Source organism: Trichoderma evansii (assembly GCF_050947405.1).
Source record: "Trichoderma evansii strain SZMC 28006 chromosome Unknown GGI43scaffold_3, whole genome shotgun sequence".
In the NCBI taxonomy this organism is placed as follows: Eukaryota; Fungi; Ascomycota; class Sordariomycetes; order Hypocreales; family Hypocreaceae; genus Trichoderma; species Trichoderma evansii.
The window spans coordinates 119,829-138,819 of NW_028145203.1; the positions used below are offsets into that span (position 1 = coordinate 119,829).

Genomic DNA, 18,991 nt, shown 5'->3' on the forward strand with positions numbered 1-18,991 from the left:
CTCACGAATAGTAAGTAGATAGTTTAGCAATGGGCGCTTACAGATATGACGGAGGCGGCAGAAATGACATTTGCTTTGTCGTCGCAATGCCTTGTTCGCGCTGAGTTACCCAATCTGGCCATCGTGACTAATCTCAAAAAAGGGCAGCCAAGCCACCGACAACCGTTCAACAAATTTCCCACTTTCGTTATAGCGCAGGCTTATTGAGTCGAGGGAGCAGAGAAACTCCATCTTTCTAGAATTCACGCCACGAATTGCGGTCCCTGCCGTCAGAAGTTTGTCTCGGTCTGCCGATTCGACGGCTGCACCGGTACCGTATTCGCCACTATATCCTTTTTTACTAATGCCCGTCTCAACGTCAACGTCAATGCCAAATATGTGCATTGTTGCCCAATTCATTACTGCTTTATCAGAATCTTACTTCGTACTGCGTAGGTGGGCGAATCACCGACAGCCGATCGCTCCCCGGTATGCGCCAGATATGATTGCGCAATAGTTAGGCTCTTCCGGCCTTTACTTGCATTGCGCCGTTCGCGCCGTTCGCGCCCTGAATAGTGGCATACATGTATATATGTGCATGCACTAAAGCTATAACCTTAACCCATAAATGTCAACGCCCAGACTTCTCTGATTCCTATGATTGACGGGTGCTAGTTATCAAGGCATAGCATCTTTATGCTGCGTATAGTATTTTATAGTCTTTGTAAATCAATTGACAGCAAAATATAACGTGGGGAAATTAAACATGACAATTCCACCCTACCCTCCTGTCCCATCCGTTCTGTAATACACTCTCGCTGTGCCACTTATCCTGGTATTTTATATGCTTTAATCCGTTTTCTTCTTCTTTGATTGATGGCGAATCAAGATGGTGAATCATGCCTCTTCCCCGCAAAAAACTGCCCCAGCTTCAACTCTTTTATGCCCACGACTCAAGATTTTGGACAACACATCCCGCCTGGCCATCTTGTCTACGAACCAGTTTGCCAATTGTGTACACCCGCTCGTCACCACTACGCAGAGCCGACACCACGGCCTCAACCTGACTCGCCTCGACGGCTACCACCATACCGATACCAGAGTTGAATGTTCGGCACATCTCTGTGGGAGCCACGTTGCCAGCTGCCTTGAGCCACTGGAAGACTGGGGGCATTTCCCAAGTGCCATGCGTAATCTCCGCGGCCAATGAGTCGGGGAGCATGCGAGGCACGTTCTCGAGTAGTCCACCTCCGGTGATGTGAGCGAGACCCTTGACCTGGCCGAGAACGGGCAGCAGGCTCTTGACGTAGATCTTGGTAGGTGTCAAGAGGGACTCTCCAACGGTCTTGGAAGAATCCCAGGGGCAAGGGGAAGAGTAGTCCAAGCCAGCGGCCTGCACAATTCTTCGCACAAGGGAGAAGCCGTTGGAGTGAACACCGTTGGATCCAAGACCCAAAAGAATGTCGCCCTCGGCCATGGCATCCTTCCGGGGAAGCATGCTGCCAGGGGTGACAGCACCCACGGCGCAGCCAGCCGCGTCATAGTCCTCGTCCTTGTACATGCCGGGCATTTCGGCGGTCTCACCGCCTACCAAAGCGCAGCCGGCCTGGATACAGCCGTTGGCGACGCCCTCCACAAAATCAGCAGCGGAAGCAAGGTCCAGCTTGCTGCAGCCGTAGTAGTCGAGAAACATCAAGGGGGTAGCGCCCTGAACAACCAGATCGTTGACGTTCATGGCAACGAGATCGATACCCACGGTGTCGTGCTTCTTCATGGATTGCGCGATCATCAGCTTGGTTCCAACGCCGTCAATGGCACCAACCAAGATGGGCGCATTGGGGTATCCGCACTGCGACAGGTCGACTTCACCTCCGAAGCCACCAATCTCGGCGCTGGCTCCGGCTCTCTTGGTGCTGGCAACAGCCTTCTTGATTTTTTCCACAAAGTCATTGCCGGCCTGGATATCCACGCCAGCCTGAGCATATGTCATGGAAACCTTGCTCGCGTCTCTGAAAGCACGGTGGGCAATATCCTTGCGGAAGAATTTGCCTTCAAAGTCAATGACGTTGGAAGCAAGAGCGGCATATGAGGCATCGACAGCGGCTCTAAGCGACTCTCCAACAGAGTTGATGGCAATCACGCGGCCACCAGATGTCTTGAGCTGGTTTCCGTCAAGCTTTGTGCCAGCGTGGAAGATGGTGCTTCCCGTAGGAGGCGCCTGAATGGTCATCGGGGTACCCTTGGCGTAAGAGCCAGGATAACCACCAGCAGCGAGCACAACTGTGGCACTAAACTTGTTATCAATGGTGATGTGGACGTTGTCTAGATAGCCGCCAGTGCAGGCCAGCATGATCTCGGCCAAATCAGTGTCGGCAGAGAGCAGAGGCAGCACGGTCTGGGTTTCGGGGTCGCCAAATCGCACGTTGTACTCGAGCACCTTTGGGCCGGCGGGAGTGATCATAAGACCAGTGAACAACACACCGCGGAAGGGCTGCTTCTCCTGTCTCATTCCGGTGATGGTAGGTACTAGGATATCTCTATCGACCTGCTGAACCAGCTCTGCAGTAGCAATGTTTGTAGGCGCGTAGCAGCCCATGCCACCAGTGTTGGGACCCTGGTCGCCATCGAATATCCTCTTGTGGTCTTGAGCCAGAGGAAGAGATTTGATGGAGTAGCCGTCGCAGAAAGTGAGGACGCTGAGCTCATCACCCTGAAGGAACTCCTCAATGACAACTTCGTCTCCAGCATCACCAAAGGCCTTGTCCACCATGATTTCCTTCAGCGCATCCTTGGCCTCCTGCTTGGTCTGTGGGATGATAACACCCTTGCCAGCAGCCAGACCAGTGGCCTTGATGACGACGTCGTGGTTGATGCTGTCAATATAGGCAATCGCTTGGTTGTAGTCGGAAAAGTTTTCGTAGGCAGCGGTAGGGATGTTGTATTTCTTCATGAAGTCCTTGGAGTAGGTCTTGCTGCCCTCGAGACGAGCAGCCTCCTTGGAGGGTCCGAAGCAAGGAATGCCTGCATTGCGAAAGAAGCCTTCAACACCGTCCACGAGGGGGGCCTCGGGGCCAGGGACGGCGAGGTTGACGCCATTGGACTGGGCGAACTGGACGAGGCCAGCAAAGTCCTCGGCAGAAACAGAGGAGACGTTGGTGACCTTGGGGCAGGTTGCAGTACCGCCGTTACCAGGGACCGCAAAGATGGCCTGGACTCGAGGAGACTGGCTCAGTTTCCAAGCCAGCGCATGCTCGCGGCCACCGTTTCCGATGAGGAGGATTCGAAGGTCAGCCATTGTAGGAAGTGACGAACTCTGACGGAGTTCCTCCAAAGATATCAAGGATATCAAGTCGAGATATATCCTTTTCGATATTCAGGATGCGAACAGAGGTCCGTCCAGCACTTGGGGGGGCCAATGTCAGAAGCCACCCGAGAGAAGAAAAAAAATTTCGAGCTCGTATGCATGCTATTTTATCTCTCTCTTAATAGCAGCCAATAAGGGCCGTTGATTGTGTCGAGCAGCTAATTATTTTTCTTTGGATTGCGTTGAGGTGGGGTGGAGGCGGGGCACTTGATCAGCGTACTAACGATAACGGATTATCGGCAACTATTACTCAAAGTACCATCATAGCCAATTTCTTAGGGCGCGCCTAGTAAAGTGACAGAATCGATACATGCTTGGCATGATTCACAAACCCCACCCAACGGCAGCAACCACTTATCAGCTCAGAGATTTTTTTTTTCGCGGGGTCCTGCCAACAGCAAAACTGCCCCTCCATGGCCGATCGGAGCACTTCAGTCACTCTTAAGAATCAGGGCTCCACAACAAATACCCGAATCAACGAGAGCAGTTGGAAGATAGAATCAAGCTGTTGTATCTCGAACTTCATTTTGTTCTTGCACCATACCACATAGATACCACATAGATACCAGCTTTCTCTACCCATATACCTCCATTGAGTCGATCTAGCCTCACTCTACAGACAAAAATGACCTCAGATTCAAAACCAAGCGACGCACTGCTTTGGGGTGGTCGATTTACCGGCATGTTATAGGCGGCTTGGACTCATTGATGGCCAAGTACAACGAAAGTATCTACCTTGACCGAGTTCTTTACAAGCAAGATGTCGCGGGAAGCATCTCAGTGAGATCATTGGAAAGAACATTGCCGACAAGCTTTACACAGGCCGTAGCCGCAATGAGTGGGTTGTATGTGATATGCGAATGTGGCTCCGCGATGGGCTTCGCCAGATTGAGGAGCATCTGATTAGCTTCCTCAAAGTCCTCGCAGCCCGTGCTGAGTAGAAGATTGACTAGGTCGTGCCTGGATACACCCATCTTCAGAGTGCTCAGCCCATCTGATGGAGCCATTGGATGCTGTCATATGGATTCGCTTTTGCTAGCGGTTTGGAGAGGCTCAGGGAGGTCATCAAGCGTCTCAACAGGAATCCCCTGGGCTGTGGCGCTCTTGCCGGCAACCTCTGACCGTTATATGATTACCAAAGAGCTTGGCTTTGATGACCTGATTTGGAACCCCATGGCAGGTGTTTCTGACCGTGAATTTGTGTCAGAGACTCTTCAATGGGGTGCTATATTCAGCAGCACGTTTCTCGCTGGGCCGAGGACCTGATCATCTACTGTACTGCCGAGTTTGGATTCGTCCGTCTCTCGGATGCTTACTCTACCGGAAGCTCCCTGATGCCCCAAACCCTGAAAGCCTTGAGCTATTATGAGGACAGAGTGGCCGTGCCTTTGGTCACATGGCACATAAAAGGCCCTCCCCAGCACATACAACAAGGACCAGCAGGAGAGCGTTGAGCCGATGCTCGACCACGTCGAAACTGTATCTGACAGCATCCAGATTGCCCAACGGTGTCCTGTCCACCTTGAACGTGGAAGCTGCGAAGATGAAGGCTGCTTTGGATCCCTTCATGCTGGCTACAGATGTTGCTGATTACCTTGTCCGCAAGGGAATCCCCTTCCGAGAGGCGCACCACATCTCTGGTCGATGCGTCGTCAAGTCTGAAGAAACTGGCATCCTAATGAACGAGCTTTCTTTTGAGCAGCTCAAGGCTCTTGATGGCCGCTTCGAAGCGGAGATTGCCGAGGCGGTTGTGTACGAGACGAGCGTGGAGAGGAGGTCAGCCAAGGGCGGCACCAGCAAGTCGTCCATATTGGAGCAAATTCAGGTTATCAAGGCAGCACTAACCAGAAAACAAATGTAAGGGCATTAATATCAGGTTGACATGAAAAGAATCGGGAATATGTAAAATGGGGACAAAAGGCTAAATTTTCAAAGAAAAAAAAATTGCAATAACATATACCTTAAATATTAGGTGGCACAAGCGTTAACTCAGTGGATTCCTCTGGGTATCTACCATGTTGAGACATTCCGTCCGGGGATTCGCCCTGCTGAGGCAGCCGAGTTGCCGGGAATCTGCTGATAGGATGGAACGCTAATATTAACATCAAACCAACATCCTCCACATCCACACTTAGCTCTTCTACACTGCCATGGAGGCGCGAGCGAGGCCAGCTGACCGAGCCTATAAGCGGCACGGGACGAAGTCGAAGAAGCAACTGGGACCACGGGAAGGGCTTATGCAAGGCACTCTTCAGCCGCTTCCCCATGGCATTACGCACCAATGATGTTCTCGCCACACACCCACGACTCAACATGTCGCAATGGAGGATCTGGTTGTCTCTGGGTCTGGCTCTCGACAAGCAACTGCGGAGAATCATCGTGGTGGATGGACGATCCGAATCCCATCCGCAGCGCTCAGCTACCCCACCGCCCACTATAAGCCTCTCCGTTTAGGTCATAAGAATCTCGCGATAGGGCCCCCTAAGCAAGGGTGCTTCGAACTATCGACTGTAAACGGAGCTTCCCCTCTCCAGAATCTGCGTGCTTGCTGCGACCTTTTTGTTTAATCATCCCCCTGCGTCTCATCTCACTCCATCCTACGTTTCCAAATCGCATCTGCATTGGATTTTGCATGCCACGGGTTATGCTCCTATTGGCCATCCCCTGCTTTTCGTTGCCTTGTTACCCGTAGTTGCATCGGAGCCGTTTCTATTTAAATAATCGCCCCTCAAGGATCTTGGCCGTCATAATAAATACATAACGGCTACGCAATACCACTATTACAACATCTTTTTCCTCTTGGCTTATTTATAATTTCTCTCCCCTTCTTTCTTGCCATCGCATCTTGTGCCACCTCTTTTTGTACTTCTCTCTTTCGCATCTGACAGAATCGTGGGCGGTGCACGAGGTCTCTCCGTACCTGTACCTGCTGACACCTACAGCCATACTTGAACGAGATCCGAATATAGGACACAGTACCAAATTGCTTGGAAGCCTTGCCCAGCCAGACAACCAGCCTTTTTTAAATTCATTCTTATATATATAAACGCTATTCGCAAATAGCGATCCCACCCTTTCAAGATGGACAACCAAAAATTGGATTTTGTGCCCTCCGAGGTCGCCAACGACATGCAGGTCCGAACCAGACAACACAAAAACTTTGACAAGGTCGAAGACCAACTCGTCGACCCAGAAGGTTCCGCTTCACACCAGCTCTCCATCAGCGGTATTCTCAATGGAATAAGCTCCTGGAACCCCTTCGCCAAGGCAATCGTCAAGGGTGACATTGTCTGGCTGTTCGACAACACCGCCTTCAAACAGGCTGAGAATGAAGAATGGCAGGCAGAGTTCATCATGGCCGTTTTCGAGAATGAGGCAAAGTGCAGGATTGCCGATGTTGTTTCCGGCATTGCTAGAGTCGTCGGCCTGGCTGATGACGCTGAAGAGCGCAAAACTATTGAGCAGCGGTTGATGCCATTTTTATGGGATATTCGGACTGCGAGAACGACTACCGTGGCCCAGGGAGATTTGTCTTTGAAGCTAGGACCGAGTGGCTTTAATGGTATTGCAACAAATGTCTGCAAACTTTTGCATCATAGCAAGGGATCGTTTACCACCAGGAAAACCACCCTTGATATTGAAGGCGTTGGTGGTGTTTTGTCCATGCAGACTCATTTTGCACTGCCCGAAGGCTGGGGAATCATTTCTGGTATGTACAGACAGACAAAAGCATACTTTCCTAGGCCTTGAACGAGACTAACATTAATCCATAGATATTGATGATACAATCAAAATCACAACAACCAGCGACCCTGTCAGCATCCTCAAGGAAACTTTCATCAACTCTCCATCTCCAGTCCCAGGAATGCCCGAGCTCTACGCAGGCATCAAATCCTTCCTCCCACACGACACGCCATTCTTCTACCTCTCCGCATCGCCCTACAACTTGTATCCTTTCCTAAAAGACTTCCGAGACACCTACTACCCGCAAGGAACTTTTATTCTTCGAGACTCTAGCTGGAAGACCGTGTCTGGATTGCTCTCTTCTCTGACGGTGGGCACGGAGGAATACAAGGTTGATCGCATGAAGAAGATCAACTCGTGGCTTCCCAAGAGGAAGCTCATCGTCTTTGGCGATTCTACGCAGTCAGATCCCGAGGCCTATGGCGAAATGTAAGACAGGGCTCCCCAACACCTGAAGTAGTGAGCAAACCTTTGAGTGCTAATACCCTTCCGCAGTTACCGAACGTTCCCCGGCTGGATTAGAATGATCTTTATCCGCAAAGACACCAATTCCTCTGCCGTGGGGCTCGCGGAGAAGAACGAGCCGCAGAGATTCGAAAAGGCATTTACGGGCATCCCCCGAGAGGACTGGCACGTTTTTGAGAACCCTGACGAGTGTTTGGATCTTGTCAAGGCTGCAGTCAAGAGAAACTCATAAGAGATGATGGATTTTGTTGATTATTAATTTCTTTTTCTCCTATCTTTTATAGTAGCGATTGTATTTTATTCTTTTTGGTACGAGTGTATGATTTGAGATAGTAAATATTACTTTCAAGGCTATACCAAGATATAGATATGTCAGTCTCACAACTAGTACTGATTCTCCATATTACTCAGTAGGTATATCGTATATCTAAGTAAAAATTCCGCATACACGAATACACAATAACCCTATGACTGCTCCTTGTTTCTCCTCATGCAAAAAGAACATCATTTTCTCATCCAAGATTCCAGAGAATTCCCGGGCACGACCGATCCAGACACCCGCACTGACAATCCCCGGCTTATTGCATTCCCTTTTGTTTTTGTGTAGCATTGAAAAAATTCCTATTGAAAAAAACGCCTTTCGCCAACCTGTATGCAGTATATCATGCCCAACCAAAATTATATTATATCATTCCTTCTCCGCGCATGAACCCTCTCGTTCAAAAAAGCGCAACCAGTATATCCTGAATGCATTCTTAATTTAGCCGCGAAAAAAGCAGAGAGTCATTTCTCTATCATACGAAAAGCTGGCCTTTAATTTGCTCAGCCGTCTTTTTCGCCAATTCTTCCTTGGCGCGCTCTCCGAAAGTAAATCCATCGTAAAAGAGGTGGTCGTTGGGGACGTCGCATTCCCGGCTATTGTGAGATGTGTCAACGCCAGTAATAACTCGGTTATCGGCCATGCAAGGTGTCCAGACGTCAAAGAATCGCATGGCGCCATCTGCGGGCATGGAGCCTCGGCCCTTGCTGTCCTTGAGACCTGATCGCTGCATTTCTTCTTCCGTCATCGCATCCAGAACATTTGCAATCAAAGTGGACTGCAGGCCCAGTCGTCGTGGATATGGCGCATAAATGATATCTTCATCAGCAATTCCCTCTGTATTATCCGTGTCTTTAGGCTGAAGTGCCTCCGGGAGGTAGCGCAGCAGAGATGTCATTGTCGGGACTGCTACGGCTGTTTCAACGCCTTCATCTTCAATTCCCTCGGGTTTGGAGTCGGCCTTCTTTCTCCACTGCTCTATCTGCTTAGAGACCTGAGAATTCCACCGTTGGGTGAGATATGCAGCGTTGCGCAACTGAACACCCCTCGACTGAGGCTGAGAAGGAATGGGACGATTCTGCCAGCCTGGAACCAAAGTAATGTCAAAGAGTTGCGGAATGACAACTCGGAAGCTCTCCATTTTACGCTCATCGGGCTTTTTATCAGGCTCTGGGTGAGTGAGAGCCTGAACCTCAGCCTTGGTAACATTGGACCAGAAATCAGAAAAGGCAGGGGACGTGGGATTCAGCGATTTTCGATAGAGCAGTTCGATTTGAGAAAAGATGTTGGCAACCGATTCATCGATAAGTCTTTCGCCCGAGTTCCGCGGAAGCGAAGCCAGGTTCCAAGTTTCCCATGTGCCAAACGAGAAAACCCACAATGTCTCACGCGGTGGGATCTTAGGAGGGGCCATTGTAAGGAATTTTTGAATCTGTGCCTCTAGATCGGGGGTCTTTTTGGGCACAGGATACTGTTCCGTAATGTAAAGATTGTCGAACGCAGGCTTTTCGGTAATATTGACCTGCTCGGTAATCATTTCCAATGCTCGAATCTCGGTGCCATAGATGCTGTTGGAAGTCAAACCGGGCTGCAGATCGATCGGAGGAACAAATGATATCACGGAGCGGCAGTTGAGCTGGGGGAAGTTTTGTTAACATGTCTGAACATATCGAGAACTTGTATGAATAGCTATAATGACAGCGCTCTTACCTGTTTACAGAGATGCTCTGGCCACGAGGTCTGTGTATGCTCGGAGTCGGGCGCACTGCCCAGCAAATCCTGTGAGCCGAAGACGACGATGCGCAGGTCGCTAGAGGCGGCCGACTCGGGCGCAGACCAATTGAGAATCTGCTGGTACTGGTCGTCGAACTGCAGCGGGACGAAGAAAAAGAGCATGAGGAGGGCAAAGGCAACGGCGGTGATCTGCAGTATGGATCGCGGGCCGCCCCGCCACATGCGATGCGAGCACACGACCAGAAAAGCCTTTGCCTGCTGACTCCATTGCGACGAGCCGTCGCTCGGCAGCTGGTATTCCGACGGCTTGAGTAACCCGCTCATGCTGCCACAAGCTCCCGGGTTTGGCGAGGCTGAGGAGCCTGGGAGGCGGTGGGTGGTGGAGGCGAAAAGAAGATGGCGGCTTTAGAGAGCGAACATAAGACAAGGTTATGAGGAAGCGCTGGCACAACGGGCTCGAGCGCGGCGTATCCAAGCAACCCAAAAGTTATAGAAATGCAACGGCGCAGAGGATATACACTTGGACTTGTGCGAATAAGCCGATGCGAGCCCAATGCGACCGACCCGTAGAGATGTGAATAATGAGCCAAGAAACAAGCAAATGGTATTAGCGGCAAGAGAAGATCTGTATGTAGGAATAGTTCGGAGGAAAAGGGAGAGGAATAAAGAAGCGAGAGTGAGGTCCGATAGTCGAGCTGAGGAGGAGAAAAAGTCCGAGTTCCAGGGGGATTTTCTTCTGGACTGAGTATGGAGCACGCGCACACGACCAAACGGTTAGGTAGCCTATTAGACTAAGTGCCGAATTTGGGGTGGCAGCAGCAACTAATCCTTGCTCCTAAGCCTCGAGCTTAAAGCAGTGGTACGTACGCACTACGTAAGTCGCCAATGATACGGCCGGCGTACCAAATACTTTCCAGCAGCCATAATCACGCCAAACCATAGTACCCAATAGTGCTATTGCCCAGGAATGAGCTGCTCCTTATTATTTCATGCTCTAGCAGCGCCACGTACGAATACCTAGGTAGGTAGATTAGCAGTACATGATTCTTCGTGTATAGGCAAATCAATCAAGTGCTCTCAGGCAGTAGAGGCAGTGGGGCTGCTCCGAACTGCCTGAGTGTCTTTTCTTTTTTTTCTTCGCATTACGCCTGATTACCCGGGCGGCCAGAAAGCGACTGAAACGCTGCTCTGGGGCATAGAAGCTTCATCTTTGCCGCGTTGCCGTCGTGGTGGGCGTTTTGATGACGCCGCTTTTGGGGAGTGGGGACGCCTTTGGCGACACGATGTCTGCAGATGCTGCTAGATGTAATCCAGAAGGTCGTCCAAATGATCGCGGGCAGCTAGCCCCAAAGCAGGGACCGAAGGAGTCAAGGACAATATATACGAAGAATGAGCAGAGGATCGATGTTGCAGCACTATCGAATTTATCCGATCATTGCACGCGAGGAAACAAACATCAATGTACAGGTACCAGTACAACTATGCTGGACGCGCGAGAGCACTAAGGCAAGTGCATATACAGAGTTCCAGGACGCATAATACGAGCTTCATCAAAGCCTTGGCATACGTGCGAGGCACGAATCACCACCAATCCGATGAACGCGGCGACTTTGTCCTCTGCGGCGGTCGTCTCATGATCCCTCCATCTAGAAAAGGGGTACGCGACAAAATAGCACATTTAGAGTCTGCCAAGACTTTTGGCGCGGCACCCAGCCTTGGCGAAGTACTGTTGACTTACCCGCAATCATTAGTTACTTAATCCAGCGCAAATCGACACCAAGAGCCGCGCCCATTACCTAAGCTACACTAGAGCGCAGCTCTCAGGTCGCAATGTTAGAGTGTGGAGCAGTGCTGCAGAAAATCAATAAAAGGTTAATGCTAAAGGCTGCACTAGGTAATCGCGGTAGAAACAGGCTTAAAAGGTCAATTCCTATTTCGATACCCAGTAAGTTTCGCCTGGAGTATCAAGTACCTGTACCTGCGCTCGTGCAGATTTTTAGCCCGAGCTCCACACTCGTATCAGATCCCGGGTATCCGTACATACGCCCGTTACATCTCCGGTACAAAAAGGGTGCCTCAGCGGCTCAGTGGCAGGTTAAAGAGGCAAAATACTGCAAAGCGTGAGGCAAAATGAGGTGCGGCACAGACATCGAATAATATCGTAATTAGGTTGTATATGATGCTGATATGAGAGCTTGAAGCTGCCAAGGTACTGCTCATACGTCAAAATGAGTGCTGCACTCGAGCTGTCAAATGTCACGATATGTCACTCGGATGCAATTAGTCCGGGTTGGTTAGCAGAAGAAGCGTAGCTGCTTTCATCGTAGCCTTCAAAACGCCATGTTTCTGCAGTGACATCCAGATTAGCGATCTCTCATCGTGTCAAAACCATTAGTGTCCGTTAGCAAGATCAAAGTGTCATGTATGAAGAGGCTAGAAGAAGCCTAAGTCACATAAGGAACACGGCTCGATCTACCCCATACTTTAGATGCCGCCGTACCAAGCCACTGTTTACTCTCAACAGGATACAAAGTAGCACTCATAGTGGCCGTTCGAGGCGCCGTTCTTCCCCTCTGCAGGTCTAGCCTGCAATAGGATGGGTTCAGATATCTCCGAGACCCAGATTTGGTCCCAGCTTCCCGTCGGTAGCATCTTCCGGTAAGGCTGCGTCAGTCAGCTGTAAACATCCTCTATAATCTCCGAACTCGGCCTGGTGGGCTTCACGAAGACTTTCCTACGAGGTATAAGTTCGTGTGACCAGCATTTCTAGATACGCGTTTAATACCAGAGTAAAGATGTGCCCGTATTCCGTACCCATTTTATTGGGAACGGTACATCGGCGCTTGCATGGAGCATCTGACTGGGCGGTGCTTTGTACAAGGGGTTTGCAAGACATAAAACGAAACAAAACATATTTTACTCCATTTGGAACATGTATTGCGAATAGGTACGTAGGCGAATATCACATGTTTTATGCCAATTGCTAGGTAGTGCAATTAAAATGCCTGCAAGAAATATATTAGTAAATACCTGAATGCACTGCGAGCTTAAAGAAAAGCAGGACAACTAATCTAACTAGAGCAACTAGAAGAGTTATCTCATTAATACCAATTTTAAAAATGAATGGAAATAAGTTGATACTAATACTGCATAATACTCTGGGTAGCTCGGAAATAGACACTGGAAACTGGCAAAGGGGCTGCTCGAATGAATTCAGATGAGCTGGATTTCTACCCCTTAGCTGCTCTCAATTATTGAACGGGGAAAAGGTAGCCATTTCTTTGGTATTCCCTACAAAATGGTTAATGCTTATATTTATTTTCCCATGCCTCATATAAATAATTTCTCTCATTTACGAAAAGCTTTAGATGAGCCTCAAAGGATCGAGCTATGCAAGGGCCTATAGTGGAGAAGAAACATTCTGCTGGCGTTTCTGCAGCTAGCATAGGCCTAATTATCCCAACTGCCGACTTCTTCAAGCTTCTACTCCTACGTATTACCAAGTAAGCATGGCTCGCTCCTAACGGCCAGCCACAGCTCATGGTCAAATTTACAGCTGTTTACTTTGTGCTTGTTGCCTACCTACGGAGCTGTAAGAGATCGCAACTGTTACAGTAGAATCTATTCAAGGGCTGCTGCAAACTCCCAAGCACAAAGCCTCGGTTGCTGGGCCGAGTCCCTTTTTCTTCAGCTGTTGCTGAAATTAGCACAGTAGGCAGGGGCCTAATATAGGGTGCTGTATATCTCAGATGCGCCGGCAATCTCCTCCCTAGCATAGCCCTACGTCTAGTCAGCCTGTTCTATTTAGAATTCTTCACCAGCACGTAGCTAAGACGGCTGACATCATCTTCCTTTGTCAATTTCGGTTGTCCCGTGGTTTCATGGGCGGCTCGCTTCCTTGGGCAACCAGGCGAAGCGCACGTGGCTCGACTGGCATCTGCTACTGTTGAGACGGCGGCTGAGACATCAAGCCTGAACCCAAGGAATGCTGCCTGCTCCTACAGTTACCTGCTGTATCTGTGCCTAGCAGCTGTCAACACCGCCTTAGTGCTTGTTGATAGTGGCTCCCCTGCCTGCTTACCCGGCCCGTCTGCATTTATTTATGGGACCACCCATCGTCGGTCGATCGCGCCTAGAACGGCGTCGCACACACACACCAGCTTCTTCGCGTTGAATTATTCGTACGGCTCCATTAGAGAGGCGTCCATCATCGAGCGCCCGTTTCGCCTACTTGAGATAGCGAGATCTTCGACGGCGACAGCTTCAAGCATCTTGACGGACGTCTGCAGCGCTCGTCAACCCAGCAGTGGCAGCAGCTGATCGTCGCCTTAAACCCCTCCTAGATCGAGTCAATAATGTACAGGGTGCGGCGCTGCGAGCTATGAATGCGCCTGCACTTCGTCCATCTCTCTCCGAGTCTAGGATATCTTGTGCGACCTCCTACAGCCATCTCTGACGAGGGCCACTGCGGCTCCGACGCACGACATGCTGTCCCATTTGCGATTCCACCGGCGGGGGCCCTCAAACCCGACCTCGCCGGCACCAGATCAACCCTCACCTTCGTCTCAGTCTCCTCTCAACCCCGACTCACCATCTCCCCTTGACGCGCAGCTGGCATCGTCCGCCTATGCCTCTGCTTCTGCCGCTTCTGCTTCTACCTCAACCTCCCAGCCGCCGACTTTGCCGCCAATAGCCCGCGTGACGTCAAACGAGCTCAACCTAGATCCTCCCCGGGTCGAAGAGAGGCGGGATGTCGAGAAACCACCACAGCAGCCCGCCAGCCGCCCGTCGCAAACCCAGAAGCCCTCATACCGCACTGGCTCGGGATTTATTGGCGGTGTTGCTTTACGGAACTACCAGCGGAACGTGGAAGCTCAGCAAGCTGGCGACAGCTCCAAGTTCGACGGCCATGCTCAAGCTTCGCATCAGGCACCCGCCCCGAATAACATTGACCCGCAAACAAGGCCATCACCACAGACGCTGGGCAGTTCAAAGGCCACTACCTCGCATAACTCTAGCAGCTTACCTTACTCCTCTTCATCTAACCAGCGACTCTCCGGGTCCACACCATCAACCAGCGTATTGAATATTGAGCCTCAAAAGGGCAAGAAAGGACTGCCATTTCTCAAGAACCCGATGTCTACGCTATTACTGAGGAGGAAGAACAACCAAAGCCTCCTGAATACTCTCCCTCTTCCCCTAAGCGGTCGATCGGATGAATTCACCTATGATCCTCGTATTAAGGGCACTAGGGTGCATGACTTTAGCGCACCAAGACGCAAAACGAACGCTCCTGTTAACGATACAGTTGCTATTCGCTCTGCTTCCTTAGCCAACATTGCGCTAGAATCGGGTGTTGGCCCTCGCGACGGAGCAGATAGCCAGGGATCTATAGTATTGGATGGACAGCAACAGCGTCGCATGCTGAGCAGCGCGTCAGATCCAGCCCGCCCTGACTCTGGGAGTACAAACTCGCACACTATTGCCCAGTCATCTAGCGTATCTTCTGTTAGGACGGGCTCTTCTACTGCAGAGCAAGCTTTCCCGTACGAAGACTATATGACTATGAAGAAGAATGAATCGGCTCTCCAAGCAAATCCCTCAGTAACTTCTCAGACAGCCGCCCAGGATACCGATGGCTCGTCTAAGACGGTGGCGGGCTCTATACGAACTACCCGATCTAGAAATGTATCCCTTTCATCTATACCAAGACACATGAAGAGCACGTCTTCACGATTCAGCTTTGACATGATCGGAGCCGCCAAGCAGGAAAAGATCTTGGAAGAACGGCACCGACAGCGAGAGTTGGATAAAAAGGCAGCACAGACTGAGCCAAGGGATTCTCGCTTTGACGATTTTGACGAAGATTCTTTTGATTATGATGCCATGATGGACGATGATGGACTAGAAGAGAGGATACCAGGAGTCAACGCCGATTATGATGAGGAAGAAGAACCTTATTTCGACGATCAATATTATGAGCAAGAGGCCCAGTATATCGAAGACGACTTCGATCCAGACAATGACCAAGAGAATTTTGCTGGTTTTGCATTTCAGCGATCTAATGCGACTTCTTCTCTGCCAACTCCCCAGAGCGGCGGGATGATGGCAACACCTAGAGACGTTGACGGTGAAGACATTGGTTATACAATGGCTAAAGATTCGGTTGGGTTGCCGATGGACTCTTTGTCGCCCGAGCCTGACTTGGCCCCCAATCAAGAGACTGATACTGAGGTGTCTGGTCTGGGAATCCAAGGCATTGATGTTTCTGCTTCTTTCCAAACACCAGGCGAGTTGAGCTCGTACCCTATGGCTGTGCCGCCGGCAGCTGGTATGGGCCGTGGTATGAGTGATGACGATCTATATTTCGATGGAGACATGCATGGTTTTGGAGGTGTGTTTGCTGAAGATTTGGCTGGGGGGCCCATAGAAGATGACGGGGTGCCTTTTGACGAATCATTATTCGATAATGATGATACAGATCAATTTGGTCGGCCTGTGCCCGGAGCTTTCGCATTGGCGAAATCTGTGCGTGAAAGGAAAAGCAAGCAAGGGACACCAAGTCAAGAGACAGCAGAACAAGAGCCGGAAGTGCCATCACAGATCTCGGAGCCGCAGCATACTTCTCAGCCAGAGACACAAGCGCCAACAAGCATCGATGCAGATCAATCGGATGAGAATGCTGTCGCTGACGCTCCGGACAACTTGCCTCCCACTTCTGAAACTACCATTGTTGCGCCTCAACCCACGACCTACAACGCAAATCCTATTGTTGCCTACCAGGCTGCTCTAGCTGCAGCCGCCCAGAAAGCCGCCGAGGCTGGCATGTTCGAACGCGCAATGCCGCAGTCCCCCACCGGCGCAGATACCCAGGGTCCTCCCCCCGCAGACCTGGACGAGCTTAACGCGCCTTACCAAGATGATCCATACGACGATTATGGATACGCTTACGATGATATGGATGATTTTGAAATGGATGATGATGCCATTATCGCAGAAGCCAACGCTAGCGCTCTTGCAAACGATGCCGATGGGTGGTATGGGCAAGAATTCGGCTTTTATGCTGCTCCGGTTGGCAGCCACAACGCAGCGGCCAACCTGGAAGGTTACGGGTACGCCGCTGGTGGATTTTTCGGTCCCAAGGGTGCAAACAATTTGAATCGCAGCGTAAGCGGCCGGGTGATATCCAGAGAGCCCAACCTGACACCCATTACCGAGCGATCTGAATATTCTAATAGAAATTCTCTCATGAGCCTTGGCATGCCGCCAATCAGTGGTACACCTATCGTCCAGAGTCCTGGACTGGCTCAGCTGGCCATGATGGCAGATCGAGGAGACGAGATGAATCTGTCGGCTCTCCTTCGACTGAGGTCAAGAGCGTGGGGTGGATCACAGGCGAGTTTGGCTTCCAGTAAGGATGGCTCCCCACGATCAGAAAGAGGGGATATTCCAGGCTCGCCACGAGGACCTGGCTTTGCGCCCGGTTTCCCTCCTACTGTCGGCCATACACGCAAGAATTCGGCATTCTCCATTGTAAGCCGCGAATCGGATGCTGGCAGCGCCCCTGCCAGTCCTACACTTACAATGCCCATGTCGTTCCTCAACCATAGATCATCAACTGAACCTACCTTCATCAACCGAGATGCGGAATTACCAGCAGGCTGGGGAGCGGCTTCAGTATCTCCTGTGCAAATGGGGTCGAGCTTCTTCCAAGAGGGTGTTTCCCCACTCAGCGATCCTCAATGCCATCCTCCTTTTACAATGTCCGGTGTACACCCGCATGCGATGAGCAATAATCAAGAAGCCTCGGGCCCAGAAAAAGGCCATCGGCGACAGAAGGGTTCGACTGATAGCGTATCGTATATGATGGAGGAAGAGAGTGGAGAGACGCGCTGGGTCATGGAGCGCCGGCGAACGGGAGAGTTTGGACAAGTGGAGATTTTGGAGCGAGAAGTTGTCGAAGGTGGACGTATATAGGAATACGTCGACTCGATGGCCGGCTTTATCAAACGCAACATCAACTCGTATAATGACGACGATGGTAATGGGAGCGATTCGAGCGCAGCAAGGTGTATAATACTGGAGATTTAGGGCGGTTTTGGAGTGCGAGGTCTACTACGGGAAAAAAAAAATTGCCCGAGTATTTTTCTTTTCGGATGTATATAAAGAGGTTTTGGAGCTAGGATTATTTGGGTAGCAGAGGATAATGGTGTTTAGGAGTGCCCCAGGAGATGACTACGACGGCTTTTTCCCACGGAAAGTCAAGACCTTTTACAGGCGATGGGCGACGTTGAAAATGTTATATGGGCAGAGACAAACAGGGCACACTGGAAGGGGCGTTTTAATGCATACATTATAGAACTGCTACGCACGAGGGACGGCGACTTGAGCATGATTCTGCAAAATTGTCCACTATCACGATGAGCTGCAACATGACGGATGCTTAGCTGTGGTGTTTATTGAGCTTCTGATTGCTAAATTTTGGGGAGATGCAAAGAGATGTCTTGAAGCCTAGGATACCCCTATTTTCTTCTTACTCACTACGGTTCGGATTGACGAACGTAGACTTTTTTTTTTTTTTTTTTTGGAAATCGCAGAATAAACATTTTACTTTATCGCTTGAATCATCTGAGCTGCTATCCATTATTTGGTACTTGGTGATCAAGAATGCTTCTCACGGGCTCATCGCTCTCAGGAAGTGAACAACGGAAGCACTCAACTTTCTAAATGTATTTTCCATGTGATTCAATAAACACTGAGACGATAAGAAGCAGTTATCAGGCATACCGCCTTCGTCTCGACGGCAGAATCACATGATAGTCATGACAATGCGTGCTAGAGAACAGGCTAATCCAGCTAGTAGCAGTATGGAGTAAATATTGACCCATGCTCTCCAGGCCAAAGGCGGTGAGCCCCGATGATAGCCGGCTAGTAGATTTTAGATTGGACCAGGTTTTTTGTTGGGAAAAGAGAAAAACGAATAAGATAACTGATATTAACGAAAATCACAGCAGCCTTGCATGCGAGCTTAACCACTATGGTGCCCTGCGGCCGATGACGAGGGCCAAGACCAAGAGCATGGTACAAGCCCCTCGTCATAGCGTGGGGATTGCAGCCTATGAGAGCGCCAGAGACGGCGTCTGTTCTGTTGGCTTCAAGTGGGGGCGGGTGATTTACTTGGTTTTGCCAGGAGGCGTCGGTTCTCCTTCTTAGATTGTAGTACGGGTATGGGGCTGTCAATCTATTTCCAAGGCTACGGGTAAAAGAACTTTTGGGGGAGAGAGAGTGTCGAGGTCTTGGTATTGGTCTTGGGGCCTTGGGAGAGGGTCTGGTGTCTCATACGAGAGACTTGTAGGTGTACGTGTGTCTTAGCTAGAAAAGAAAAA

General features: G+C 50.4%; 5 protein-coding genes across 5 annotated transcripts; 3 read left to right on the forward strand and 2 right to left on the reverse strand.

Moving 5' to 3' along the window:
- Positions 1-659: 659 nt before the first annotated feature.
- On the reverse strand, positions 660-3,503 carry GGI43DRAFT_233867 (bifunctional aminoimidazole ribotide synthase/glycinamide ribotide synthase). Its single transcript, XM_083200561.1, has one exon. It carries the CDS (start codon positions 3,272-3,274, stop codon positions 920-922), a length of 2,355 nt encoding a protein of 784 aa, XP_083063751.1. The 5' UTR covers positions 3,275-3,503; the 3' UTR covers positions 660-919.
- A 1,042-nt stretch (positions 3,504-4,545) lies between these two features.
- Positions 4,546-5,254, forward strand: GGI43DRAFT_233910 (argininosuccinate lyase C-terminal domain-containing protein). The gene has a single exon (XM_083200564.1). The coding sequence runs from the start codon at positions 4,740-4,742 to the stop codon at positions 5,202-5,204; it is 465 nt and encodes a 154-aa protein (XP_083063752.1). The 5' UTR covers positions 4,546-4,739; the 3' UTR covers positions 5,205-5,254.
- Positions 5,255-6,073: 819 nt separating this feature from the next.
- On the forward strand, positions 6,074-7,902 carry GGI43DRAFT_233912 (phosphatidate phosphatase App1 family protein). The gene is made up of 3 exons (XM_083200565.1): positions 6,074-7,052; positions 7,117-7,516; positions 7,583-7,902. Exons 1-3 carry the CDS (start codon positions 6,425-6,427, stop codon positions 7,782-7,784), a joined length of 1,230 nt encoding a protein of 409 aa, XP_083063753.1. The 5' UTR covers positions 6,074-6,424; the 3' UTR covers positions 7,785-7,902.
- A 429-nt stretch (positions 7,903-8,331) lies between these two features.
- GGI43DRAFT_233905 (uncharacterized protein) lies at positions 8,332-10,369 on the reverse strand. Its single transcript, XM_083200563.1, has 2 exons — positions 9,582-10,369; positions 8,332-9,507 (listed from the first exon to the last, which is right to left on the reverse strand). The coding sequence occupies exons 1-2, from the start codon at positions 9,927-9,929 to the stop codon at positions 8,347-8,349; spliced, it is 1,509 nt and encodes a 502-aa protein (XP_083063754.1). The 5' UTR covers positions 9,930-10,369; the 3' UTR covers positions 8,332-8,346.
- A 3,467-nt stretch (positions 10,370-13,836) lies between these two features.
- GGI43DRAFT_233955 (uncharacterized protein) lies at positions 13,837-17,838 on the forward strand. The gene has a single exon (XM_083200566.1). It carries the CDS (start codon positions 14,091-14,093, stop codon positions 17,580-17,582), a length of 3,492 nt encoding a protein of 1,163 aa, XP_083063755.1. The 5' UTR covers positions 13,837-14,090; the 3' UTR covers positions 17,583-17,838.
- Positions 17,839-18,991: the final 1,153 nt, after the last annotated feature.